The 14,019-nt window shown below is 41.8% G+C and overlaps 1 protein-coding gene across 1 annotated transcript; it reads right to left on the reverse strand.

The window, feature by feature from the left end:
* Window positions 1-1,655: 1,655 nt before the first annotated feature.
* Window positions 1,656-13,040, reverse strand: enpp6 (ectonucleotide pyrophosphatase/phosphodiesterase 6). The gene is made up of 8 exons (XM_029250595.1): window positions 12,663-13,040; window positions 7,618-7,797; window positions 7,210-7,321; window positions 5,922-6,060; window positions 5,064-5,243; window positions 4,600-4,737; window positions 3,180-3,303; window positions 1,656-2,182 (listed from the first exon to the last, which is right to left on the reverse strand). Exons 1-8 carry the CDS (start codon window positions 12,898-12,900, stop codon window positions 1,977-1,979), a joined length of 1,317 nt encoding a protein of 438 aa, XP_029106428.1. The 5' UTR covers window positions 12,901-13,040; the 3' UTR covers window positions 1,656-1,976.
* Between the last annotated feature and the right edge of the window lie 979 nt (window positions 13,041-14,019).

Below are 14,019 nucleotides of genomic sequence, written 5' to 3' on the forward strand. Positions count from 1 at the left end.
ACAGCAAATAGACAAGACTTGTCAAGGTCCTTCATATGTCTGACACTGCCCTTTCAGGGGCTCCGAGGTTTCGCTATGGTTTAATTTCAGGTTTGCCATGAAACTTGTCACCAGGGGTGCATGTGCTAACCCTGCGGATTCGCATCCGTGTATGAATCCAGGGACTCTGGTTCCGACTAAGGGCCAAGAAAGAGTGCCAGTCACTGTTTGTTTTTTAATTTATTTTATTTATTCTCTCTTAATACCACTGAGCAGACATCCGGTTTTGGCGGCCAACACGTTGCACTGTTCGCAATCAGCCCAGTTTAGATCTGGTATTTTATTTCTCTCCTTGTCAGGTCATTATTGTTAATGCTATTTAGTTGACATGTAACAATGGTAAGCGCAGGAGAGACGCCCAGCTGGGCGAGGGGACTGAACTCAAGGACGCACGCGAAGAAGGTCTGTCTCATTAAGCCCTTTCCTACTCACCTGTTTTCTTTTCTTTTCCAAAAGGGAGTTCTGCAGCCAAGACTGCCTTGTATAAACATGTTTGCACTGAAATGCCTGGTCTGGTTGCTGTAACATTCATCCAGAAGGATGCTGTAATTATATTGTAAAGTATTTCATAGACAATGACGACAGTCCGTGAAATGTCTTCCCTTAACATTATGGATTTTTAACAGCCCAGCGACGATTTTTTTAAATTGTTACGGTAGGTCATACTGTAAATGTCATATTTAGTATGATTTGAATAAAGGAGAAATTAGGGATTTTTTTTTCTGATGTCTATAATATTTGAGAGTCCAATATTTGTGTAGTTAATGGTGTTTACTGTTGTTGTAGTGTATGTGATCTTCCCCCTTTCGGGGTTGTGTTACTTTTTAACACAATAAAGTTTTGGTTATATATTTGCTTATATGTTTGGTTATGTATTTCCCATGATGTTGCTGTCTTGAAAAAAGTGGGAAGTTCATGCAATGGCATGAGACTGTAGGAACATAATAATAGCAACAAAACAACAACAGTAAGATAATAACTACATTATTATTATTATTATCATTATTATTATTATTGACTTGCTTTTGCACAGCTGTTGTGTCAAGTAGTGGTCCACAGAGGGAGCTATATGACCAAAGAGTAACACAATTCATAGACTAAAACAATTTAAATTCTGTGCACAAACTTTAAGAAAAACAAGCAACATTAAGTTTACGAATGTAATTGCAAAAGTCTGTAATTGAATGAAACACTTTTTCTTTAGCAAGTTCATGATTACACCACAACATTTAGGCACTTTGCTAAAATTTAGAATTTGGAAAGTTAGACATACTAAAAATGAAAACATACATGAAAGCTGATGCCACATCTGTGGGACATAACATTCTAGGAGTGATTTCAATACACAGCGTAGCATAAGGGCCTACGCTTCAGCGGCAATCAGGAACTGTATATGGATTCAAACATTTCTGATTTTACTTTTAATTTTTTTTTAAATCAATACATCAAATTAGTAGAAAGTGGAATCCTTCAAAAAACATTAATGCATGACGAACTTAACTGGAAGTCAGCTAAAAAAAAAAACAACTAATCTCTAAAGTTACAGTGCAGAATAGTTTCATATTACAGGCACATTGGACAAAACAGAAGAATTTTATTTAAACAAAAATTGGCTGGTAAACAAAATACAGACAGAACAAACACAACCGATATACTTTTGGAAAAGGTAGAGAATTTTAATAGAACACTTGTGATGCAGTTAAAAGTCAGCATCACAGCTTTGCCACGGGAAAAAGTTAACTTAATTTTTCAAAATATTCATATTGACTTTAAATATTTCCCTTCTAGCAATAGATAAGTCAAGAACAGTGCCGCTGGACACTGGCAACTACGCAAAGGTACAAAACTGGATATTGCATGTGAAACTATAAATTTAAATCTTATGAAAATCACTGTGTAAAAAACAGTTTAGAATAATCAGGTTATGGTTTCCTCACCTAGAGGGATAGAGCCAGTGCCAGGAGGACAAGGGCACTGCTGCTGAGAAGACTGGGTCGGGTCCAGCTAGACGTTCCGCTTAAAATGAACTCTACCCGAGACCAAGATCCATTGTTCGGAAGACCCTCGATTCCAAGCACTTTGCACATGACATTGTAAACATCCACTGTCTGAATTGGAGCTGCTCGCAGACTCCTCTTGAAATCTGTGAAGGAAGGCACATAAGAAGAGAGTAGGTATTAGTCTCCTCGAGCGGCTGAACTGGCTCATTTCATCAAGCATCTGATAAACGGATATACAGTAATGATACGCACTACACAATGTCACCATATTCTAGAGGTCTAACTTTAAGAACATACTAGATCCATATTCAGCAGTTGGTCAACTTACGAACACAACTGGGACCGCAAGCGCATTTGTACTTCGATTTGTTTGTAATTCCAGTCATTTACACCACTATTTCACAATCAATGAAAGCTTACTAATACAGACATCCCTTGATTTCTTTGCCACTTAAGTTCGGTAAAAACCTAAGAAAAAGCTAAAAAAGAAAAAAGAAAATTTTCTGTAAGAGGTATTAGATTATTGTTGCCTTAACTTCAACCGACAATAAAACTAAAGTTAATTTCAAACGACTGAAAATTTAAAACTCCATTATTTCCACAACCTCCTAATCAGTCTCAACCATTGATTCATCCCATAAGTGTGTGTAGTCTTTACAATCTTCTGACCTGATATAGCTCTGATAGAGCTATAATGTGTACAATATTTTTACTAACATTTTTATTAATTTTGAACTACAATGCAATTTAAACTAATTTTTAAGGACTGCACTTGAAATGACTGAAAATAAAAGTCTCCACAAACTCCTCTTTAATTCTGTTGACAATGCATCCCATAATTGTGCAGCATTTAATATCTTGTTATTCATAGCAGACACTCACAAACATCAGGCTGTGAACACTGTGTAAAGGTGTTGAATGAAGGCAGTCTAACACTTCTACACTGTTTTGGTGTGTTTTCTGCCAACTGATGGCTGACTGTGAAATGCAGATCACATTCACTCCGCTACAGACAAAAAATGTTTAAAAAAAAAAAAAAAATCAATAAGTGAAGAAAATGCTATTAAAAATAAACAGAAGCTTTTAGCATCTGTTGATTAGAATACAAACAGCTGCTGCGATGGCTGTACTGGTCTTTACCTGGTCCCCAAGCCAGAAAGAAGCCCCTCATGTCCACAAATTCGTTGTCGTACCCGTGCCAGCCATGCTGCCAGCCCTGGGTCCCTCCAGTGCCGTTCTGCCAGTAAGGCAGCTTCTCGATGCTCTGCAACGGAAGGGAGAAGTGTGACCACCATGTTACGCTGGAAGCACCTGGAACAATGCTGCCCACATGTACAAGAGTCCAAGAGGGGGGCTGTGTTATGGTGGTGATGGGGAAGGTGGGGTATGTCTTAATGGCTCATGCCGTACATTCTTTTCACGTACGCTGGCCTTCACACTCGTGGAATGCCTTTGTGTCTGGCACATGCTCCAAGCCCTATTAAGTAAAAGCTTTCACTCTGAGCTGCTGCTTCAGGACCTCAAGTTCCATTGTTGTTTCACCAGCACATCCCACTAGAGCACTGTTAGTTTTGAACACCGTGGTGAGAAATGCCAGCATCTCAGCCAGAAGAACCGCTCCAGGCCATGGAATTTGACGTGTCAGGTTTTGAATGGTGCAGTCTGATAAAGGACATGGTCGTTCTACATTTAGAAGAGTAATGACATTAGATGTAGCACAATGCCTGAGTGAAGCCCAATTCTCACCTGAGCTCACGGTCAATAGCCTTCACTGGTATCTAGGATTAAAATGTTCCTGCTTTGGATACAGTGCTGAAAAGAGCTCTCCGTACTCAAAAAACTGAAAACCCTAATATCTGTCTCATTTTATGACATCAGTCAACAGCCATAAATTATATGTTATGATCTCTTGCTTCTGATGTTGTGACAGCTGATTTCTAATGGCACAGCAACACCTGAAGTCTGGGGTTAACTTAGTTGCTGAGCTAAATCAGTTCTGCACGAAGAGGTAGGCCACAATTCATCCACAGTGATGTGAGGCCCTGGTCAACAGCTGCAGGAATTGTTTAGTTGCAGTCATTGCAGCTAAAGGTGATGCAACAAGTTTCTGACTGTGAGGGCCTATTGCTTTTTCACATCTATGGCTGCACATTTCATCATCTTCCACAGCAAAAAAAAATAAATGACATAAAATAATACTGGTGTCATTTTTTCTCTCTCTCAAACTCCATTCATATACCACTAGAGCTGGCAGAAAGATCCGATCAAATATACTTTGAAAAAGGTGAGGAAATTTTTAGAGTACTTTACAGACTATAAAAAATTACACACTCAGTTTTATGGATGTGCCTGCATATTCTTGATTCATTTTTAATAACAAATTAAGTCACAGAATCATAGAGGTTTATGAGTTTATATTATTTCTCAGCTCTAGAAAGCATGGCTGTTTTTCAGAGACACTTGATCTGGTTGTCCTTGTAAGACAACAAACAGTTTGGGAAATTAATCCATATACTGCTTATGACAGAATACATAATGTAGAAGAATCTAGTTGACATACCTCAGTGATAAACCAGCCAGGATCAGCCACAAGGGTCAAAGTTGAAACAAACCTCCCACCCTTATAACGAAATCGATCTGGAATTTCTTGCTTCTTATACACCTTCATATTCCCCACAGTCTTCAGACTTCTGTAAACCTTAAGCATACAGTCAAAATATTTAAGCAAGGGCAGCACTGAAATGTCCTGTTTGATTTATGTATTGATTTGCGTTCTGTATTACGTGGAGTGTAGCCTAGAGTGGTCTGATACGTGTGAAATCATACGTAAATTTATGTACACGTACATAAATTTGACATTTAGTTTCTGAAAAACATTCAGAGTAAAAAGTAACGGAAATAAAGTGAATGATTAAAGAAGAGTTATTAATAATGCCTGTTTATGCTTCATTAAAAAAAAATCAATTACCTATATGCTGAGCTGAATAAAGACGCAACCATCAGGACACAGACTGAGCTACTCACTGCTTCAGATTTGGCTGGATTTGGCCACAGACTAACAACGGGTCCCCGGTCCATCATTTTTATAATATCAGACATGTTGATGTACGATTTGAGCTCAATGACTTTCTCCATCCACTGTATCTCGGTCATGCCGTGATCAGAGAAAATAATCACGTTCAAATTGTCTTGCATGTTTTTCTCCTGAGGAAAAAAGGGATACATGTACCATTCTATCAGAAAAAAATTAAAAAGGTAGCCAAACTATGTTCATAGTCAGGTAGTCTTGGGCTTGTTTAAGAGGTTGTCAGAAGATTGGGAGAGAAATGGTTGCAAAGAGATGGGTTTTTGAGACTCATCTTGAATGTTGTGAAGGATTTAGCAGTTCTGAGGGAGAGAGGGAGGTCATTTTACCAAATTTAAGCCAAATGACAAGATAGCGGGGCTTAAAGTGATCTGGGTGACATACTGCTACAGCCTGAAACAGGAGCTAGAAAGAGGTCTGGACAGATTCTATGAATGTTCTAGAGGAACCTTCAAAACAGTTTGCCGTCATTGTGCTGGGAGAAGCGGACACTTGAGTCAGTCGTTACTCCTCAACTCTGGACCGATCACTCACAAAGTGAATTTCATTATAACCTCGTAACCTCATGATTATGCATTTATAAAAGCACAAAGCGGCTTTAAGGTAGTTCAGGTTCTCTAACTCGCAACATGAAGGTTGTCAGCTAACATTCAGGAGGGCGAGTGCACTAACACCTTAGAGCAAGATGCTCGAAACTGAATTTCTGCATGGCAACATGCTGGTAGAAGTGTGAGCTGAGCAGGGTGTTCATAAAAAATATTAATACCAACCAAAGGAGTCCAACGCAAAGAACTGACCTTGATCTTCCTGTTTAGCATCTGAAGGGCAGAATCCACAAAGCGAACTGCTGCCTGTACCTGTGGGGACAGTGGTCCATAATGGTGCCCCTCCACATCAACCTTCTCATAGTACACTGCAGCCATATCAGCGTTGTCCCTGTCGATAACATAACAAGGTCCATGGGGTCGGAGGAAAAAAACGGTTCTCACATTGCTCAACGGGAGTAGAAACTCTACACCTCCCCAAACACATCTCTTCTACAAATGCTGAGAAACTATTCTCTATAACAGGTGCACCATAAGATCCTGGCCCATCTCAACACAAGGGTACCAGACACCAAGAGCGCACAGGGAGGTTGATTTTTCCCCTCACATATACTCCAAGTATGCAGTAAAAACATACAGAAGACGAGAGTTATTACACTCATTATGGCTCAAACAATATTTTGGCTTGATTAGTAAAAACCTGGCATCATACTGGCAGGGTGCTTTTGAAAAGATCCTGACAGGAAGGTGTTTGGTCATGCCCGCACTAGACCTATGGACAGAAATGTTCGCATGGGGCTGTATTTACACATGCTCAAGGGCTAAATAATATGCTTGAAAAACTGCTTGCAAAAATACTCCTCTGGAGGAGTTTTTTTTAAAATACAGAAACCGTTGGTGTAATTCTATGGAAAGGCTTGTTGTGGTAACAGGATGACGTGTGACTGGCAAAATGATACTCTTTGTTGAGTGATGTTGACCTAGACTAAGGTAAAAACAAGACTGTGTGAGCTGCTGGGCAGTTAACTTATGGAATGGGGTAGGGCTGAATGTGATGGCCAGCTCTCCACTTGAACCCCTGCCAAGCCAACTGGGAGATGATCAGCATGGACTTAATGGCAGCTGGTCTGACATGGAAAGACAACTGGGGAGGCAGTAAAGGCTGGAACAGGAGGGTTCCCAGTAGTCTACAAAGGTTCTGCTTTTTAGATACCTTGGTTTTTTACGATTTATGGTTGGTATTGGTTATGGGTATGGTTGGTATGGTTAGATTTATGGTATGATTTCTGGTTTTTTTTTAGATATTCTGGTTTTTTTATGTTTCCTGTTGTTGTGAAGAGGCCATGACCCCAAGTTGTCTGTGGTTTTTTTTGGGAAAACCTGTCCCATATGGCCACCTCCGCCTCAGAATCGACCACACTGGGAAACAGATTATGAAAATCGGATTTAGCGGAAATCTCAGATGGAATGAAATTACGACACCTGAAAAGACCACAGTTTGTGACTTTAGCAAATCCAAAACGACCAGGGCATTTCTTACCGTAAAGCAGTGAGAGCATTCTCAATTGCATCGGTGAAGTTTTTTTCTGACGGGCTGCCGACATATTCCTCGCAGAACGTTGGCTTCACCCCCAGAATTGGCACCTCACAACCTAATTCAAAGTAAAAATAGATGTCTGCCCAAAGTCATATGTAGCATAGTTTAAATTGTCAATCATGCCTTTCCAATGAATGATTATGATTCCTCTTGGTTTCAGAAAGCTAAGCATTTCCAAAACAAGGGGTAATCTGATTTCTGATTTCTGTCCTTATTTTGGGGCAGAACTGGTTAATGTAATTTCTTATCCATGTCCTCAGTTTCAATTAAATGCCCTTATCCTCATTTCACCTTCTACTTCTAAGTTGTTATCCATTTACTGAACATGCAGGAGATGATCAAAATCCTCACCAGGCCAATAATACATGAAGACGTGTTTTTTCAGCTTCTGCACGGTGACCCAGAGGGGCTCAGAGCCCTCCCACCACATGGGCAGGTGGCTATCAGGATTGGTGCCGATAAGGAACTCCTTTGTCGAGGCTTGGTCCCACATGTAATTGCCCGTCATCTGGTGCACTTCACAGTACCGGCCTAAAGCATACCAAAAACTTTCATAGGATGATAACTGGACAAATGAACATTAAAAATGGTTTATCTGACACTTTTTCCAAAAGGTACAGTGGTTGCAGCGGGTTCAGCTGGTGCCCACTGTGTGGCGGGTCGGGGTTCGAGCCCTGCTTGGGGTGCCTAGCAACAGACTGGCGTTCCATCCTGGTTGTGTCCCCTCCCCCTTCGGCCCTGCACCCTGTATTGCCGGGTCGATAGCCTCGCCGCGACCTCGCTCGGAACAAGTGGTTCTTGACGATGGATGGATGGATGGACTTTTCTCCAAAGCAACTTACAATGTTAAGGCACCTGTGATGATATACATTTATACTGTATAGCTAGGTAATTTTTACTGTTATCAATTCAGAGTAAGTACCATGACCAAGGGTACCAGAGCAGGAGGTGGGATTTGAATCTGGGTTCTTTGGATACAAGGTGGCGGTTTTCAGCACTTGACCACCTGCCACCCTCAACTTTCATATTTGCCACTACTCAAAATTCATTTTAATCTTTATGAAGTTAGAGCTCAGAATTTACCAAAGTACTTAAAGCAAATAAAAAGTAAAAATATTTGTCAGTAGTGTAACAGCAAGTTCTTAAGAGAATGGAGACTCTGAGTTTTCATTTTCGAGACAAAAAACCAATCTTGGTGATGTTGTACAGTTTCAGACTGAATACCCTTTGCTGTGAAAATCTGTGAGAAAAAGCATTTGTTTAGTGGAATAATTCTCTAAAAACTGAAATTCAGAAATGTCATTTGTTTGAAAGGCTTCACTTTTGCAGGAGTGATTTAATTACTGCTGGGGCTGTGATGCTGGAACTGAACCATACTGAACCAGACTGAACCATAGCCAAAGTTCATTACCCACAGCTGTGTTTCCACAAGTCCTGAGAAAACCGGGACCTAAGCCGTCCTTCTTTCACCAACCGCTGTTTGCACCAGCAATTAGGGCTAATTTTTCCACTGTGTTTGTGAGACTACTTTTGGACCAAAACCCCTGGAGTGTCATCGAGTTGCGGGTACTTTGATATTTTCAGCAGCATTTGAGCATTAGGATGCAGTAGCATGAAACCACGCGGGCTGCTGCCTTGCACTAGACCGAGATCAGCAGCCTGAACGACACACAATTGCCTGGGAAAAACATGACAATAAAACCTTTGGCAGGGATTTATTAGCCCACAGCAACGCCCTCTGCAACGCACCACGAGCCCGTTCCGTTTATACAGCGCGGCCACGATACAGAAAGATCAGCATAAATACATAAATCTGCATTCAACTGTCACTCAGTCTGGACTGATTATATTTTGCTTAAAATTCATTTAACGGGTTCTACACATTTTTAATAGCACAGTGCTGCTTGAAAGTATGTGAAGCCCCTGTGTCCCTTAGTTTCACCATGTAAAGGTAATTTAATGAGAATCAGTCCTTCTCATGTGACACAATAGCTGTGTAATGAGCAATTCCATATGTTGCTTTAGAGGAAATTCTGTGTGTAATTTGTGATCATTTATTACGTTTAAGGTTCAGATTTTGCACATTTATTTTAAAATTTTAAACACAAGTAATGACCATTGCTATAGGGTTCACGCATTTTCAAGCAGCACCGTACAGCACTTCAGCGGAAGACTGCTAGACAGCGTTTCAGCAGCACCTCAAAGGGGCACGACTCCCAAAAAAAGCGTGACGTTCCAACTCGCCGAACCGCCCTCTCGTACTGCGCACGTCTGAGAAAAACAACGCGACGACGGCGTTTTTTTTTTTAAGGGAGCTTTTCGCAGTGTCACCGTACATTAAAATGTTGGACCTTATGCTTGAAATAACTCTGGACGGCAATAACGGAAATGCCTGCTTCTATAACTAGCAGAATTGTGTTTCCTACAGCTAATGCAAACACACGGAAGCTAACTAACACAGCGGCCATTGTGGAAGGTTGATTTGCCCGGGTTCCTGCTGACCTTCTGAAATGTTGGGTTTCAAAACGCACCGCTGGCCCCTCTCACCCGCTGCCTCCCTCCCCCTTTGTGCCCGATTATGGCCGAGCACAGCGCTGAGGGGCCTTACAGCAGGTTGGCTTTGTCTTCTTTTGTCTGGTTATATTGTTACCGCCACGGCAGAATCATCTCGGACTAAATCAGCGTATTGTCGAGCGGAATGTGGCTCCATCTGAACAACGCACGTCAGCAAATCCTCCTCGTAGTCATCCTTGGAGTCAAGACTGCAACATTCTCTGTAACCGTAGCCCCCTCAGGAACAGATCTGAGTAGCGAAGCCTACTACGTGTGTTAAAGGGAATATTCGCTGACGTATCAGATCCACCTCGTGCTTGAAATATACATATTATAAATAAATAATATCGAGAGCAATGGTACGGCACCTGTTAGCGTGCATGAACTGATCTGATGTGAGATGGAACGGATTATGTCAGCTGTGCTGAAGGTGATGACACATTTGATCATCGCTATAACTGCATCAACAGAACTGCTCCCAGCTATCTATAAGACTTGATCTTCCACTACACCCCAACCAGACTTCTACGCTCTTCCACATCTGTCCGCTTGGTGGTCCCATGCATGAAAGGTAAAGCACGGAGGTCCTCTCTTCTGGCTCCGTTGGGGTAGAACGACCTCCCCCTCTCACTCAGAACTGCTGAATCACTGATCACATTTAAGAAGAGTCTGAAAACTCACCTCTTCCAGACTCACTTCGCCCATGATCTCTTAAGATCATGTAAGGTGTAAATGTTCGTGCACTATAACTTTAAGAAGATGCCCAGATCAATCCTTTACACAGCTACTCCTGTAATGTAACGTAAATGTTAATATGTATCTCCAAAAAAAATTATTAGGAAAGTGATCAGGAATCGTTGATATTCTGATAAAGTTTTAAGCAGCTACTCAAGTGATGAACATTGGTGCATAAGGTGGAAAGAAACAAACTGACTGTACTTAAGAATCACACATCTACAACTATGTGTCTTCTTCTCCTAATGTAATGCACACATTGTATTTTCTATGAGATTTACGTTGCTTTGGAGAAAAGCGTCTGCTAAATGAATAAATGTAATCGTAAATCTGAGCGACAACGCTTTGTTGCGCACCCCCAGGAGCCCGTCAGAGTGGTCCATCGGCTGGTGCCGAAGATCCACAGCGTGGGGGTGGCAAGCCGCAAGTAAGGGGATCCCGCTCCTCAGACACTGAAGCACGGATAATCATAGGCACGTCCTGGACAGCTGTGCCATCATTCTGTTTTTAAACAGGGATGCTTATTTGTCCAGATGACCCTCCTCTTGTAGCGTTCATACTGAATTGGCCGCTTATTTTCATTTATCCGATGATGTACGTAACTGTCGCCCATACAATATATTTATATATTTGCTCAGATTTACAAAGAAGTTCAAAGAAACATCTTGAGAAGGGGCTGCAGTCAATGTTTCACGAAGCCCTCCATGTCTGGCAGTACAACCCTAAAAACGGTGAGGTCGGTGAAAACTAAACAAGTTGGGTCAAATATAACTGAATTGCAGACGCCCACAATTTCTTTACATTGAATTCTAACTGACAACACAACCCATGTAAGTGTACTGCAGATCAAGCTTCCAGGGCAATACTCTGCGGTCCGAGGATGTCATTACAGAGGGATCACGCCAAAGGCCATTAATTCATTTCTGAAATGCAGGATTACTTCTGAATACACAATACATGTTAGGAGGCTAATATGTAATCATTTAGCGGGAGGATGATTTAGATATACAATTGCCAATGAGTGTCAAAACCTCTAACCTTCAAGGCTCAAAATGCCTTATCACCAACATAGAAAAATCACAGCAGTCATGGCTAATAAAAATGTATGACATCTATGTCCCTCGTCTACCTTTTCCAGGGCTGTCTGTGTGTAATCTTCTTAGGAAGCAATCATATCACCTGCCTTGTGACATCATAGTTAAAGTCCACAGGTCACAGCGGAAAGTCTTAAGAAGCCGAGCTTCCTCACAAGCAGCGTGTAATATACCTGTCAAGCAGCAGCAGCTGCTACACGGGACTTTCCCTGAACCTGAGAAACACCTATTGCTTGAAAATTCTAACTTATAAAGTAAAAAAAAAAAAAAAAAAAAAAAAAAAGTAACACTATCTTACAAATGTCAACATAAAATAATTTACAGTAGTAATATATTAAATTATAATTACCCAGATGTATAAATGGGTAAATTCTTATAAGTAGTTTAACACTGTATGTTGCTTTTCTCCTTCGGCTGATGTAATACACTCTTTGTATTTGTCTGTGAGATGCACATTGTTTTATAGAAAAGCATCTGCTAAGTGAGTAAATGTGAATAATACTAATTAAAAATTATTATTATTATACTGTTGTTAGCAGGACAGTGGTAAAAGCCACTGCCAGTACTGCAAGGACCCAGGTTCTCACTTCATACTGTAGTACTTGAAAGTAAGGTGTTTACCCTGAATTGGTACAGTGAAAAAAAAAATTCCCCCAGCTGAATAAATGTGGAAAAATCAGTGCAAGTACCGGCTTATTGTAAGTTAGTCGCTTTGGGGAAACGCGTCTCAGAAACAAAATCATGTATTATTATTATCATCATCCCGTTGTGTTTGCAACTTAATGTTTAGAGAGGTGCAACAACAATCAAATTTATTGCCGCCGCCACCACCACCAGCTCAGACAGAGACAACATAGGACAGCTGCACCTCTAGCTCAATCAACTTGTCAAGCAAAATGCACACATGGGCAAAGTGCGAATTTGAGAAACACATGATGATGATGATTGATGTGCGCAGCAAAGACACGAAGGATCCCCGAAGAGCCGCCGCGTGTCCTGCAGCCGTCATCTCACCCGTCATCAAGGAGTAGTAATTGGGGAACGACAGGCTCGGGAAGTTGGGCGTCAGGTAGTCCGCCTTCACCCCGCCCTCCGCGAGCTCCCGAAAGCCGGCCAGCTGCTCCAGCGCGTCCGCGTAGTCGTAGCGGAACCCGTCGAGCAGCAGAACCAGCAGCTTTGGCCGGGCCGCGCCGACGGCCAGCAGGGCGCACAGAAGCAGGGAGCCGTACGATACCGCTCGTCCCCTGGCCATGGTGCCCAGTGCTGCGGCGAGCGGCCGAGCGGCGTGACCAGCACTGGGGGCGGGGCCAATGGCTGGGGGCGGGGCCAATGACCGGGGGGGCGGGGCTGGCGGGCTGCCACTCCAGCTCCGTCGGCACTCCGTTCGCTCAATTCGCGTTAATCTTCAACGGGGCAGGTTTTGTAGTTCCCTGCAGTACTTGTCTTACTTATATGGATACATTGAAGCGATGGCTGATAATGGGAAATAGGAAACAAACATTGTTGCCCTAATGCTTCATAAACGTGGGACAACTGGTAGTGTAGTGGTTAGCGCTGCAAAGGTTACAGGTTTAATCCCCACCACCCAGCTGTAGTAGTGCAGTGTAGTACCCCTTCCTCGGCAAAGTCCTTATCCTGAGTTACCCCAGTAAAATTACCCAGCAGCTGTATAAAATCATGGGTAAAAACATTGCAACTTGCAAGTCGCTTTGGAGAAAAGCGTCAGCCACAGGAATATAATTATAATAATACATCGTTCAAGAATCAAGCGGAGAAGCGACTTTAACTGCTGGTCACTATTTTATCCAAATAACTTTATTCGATAAAGTGAATAAAATCTACATTACAATTGCCATCCATAACGAAGTTCCGGTAAAACACGTAACACCTTGGTCATCACATGATCAAGCCCACTGAATTCGCATTTAAATGCTGTAATGTAATTCCAAGCTTCCAGGATATATAATAATTCGCGAAAGATTTACACGATTCTCTTTTCCTGCTGTTACCCAGCCTCGGCTTTCTACGCAACCTGACAAGTACCGTGCACGGTAACTGCAAGTTGCCTCCTTTTGGTTGCACGTAAAACAATTTCATGCAAATAATATGCAAATAACTGCTTGCAGTTCACTTCCCGTTCCTACCCATAGGGGCGCCCTCGAGTCAGAACAGAATCATGAAGTTTTAACTTTTCAAGTCAATTATTATTCAAGCATAAATCATTGCACAGTGTCAGGGGCTTCTACTGTTTCTTGGGCTTCTAGTGCTTCTAGAGTGCCCTTTGAGCTCAGATAAATTCACGTGCTGTTCATAAATGATTTCTTTCACTGGAATTAATTTTAATCTAAATGTCACTACTCCAGTACCTGTG

The sequence above is a fragment of the Scleropages formosus genome, chromosome 3 (genome assembly GCF_900964775.1).
Source record: "Scleropages formosus chromosome 3, fSclFor1.1, whole genome shotgun sequence".
Taxonomy (NCBI): Eukaryota; Metazoa; Chordata; class Actinopteri; order Osteoglossiformes; family Osteoglossidae; genus Scleropages; species Scleropages formosus.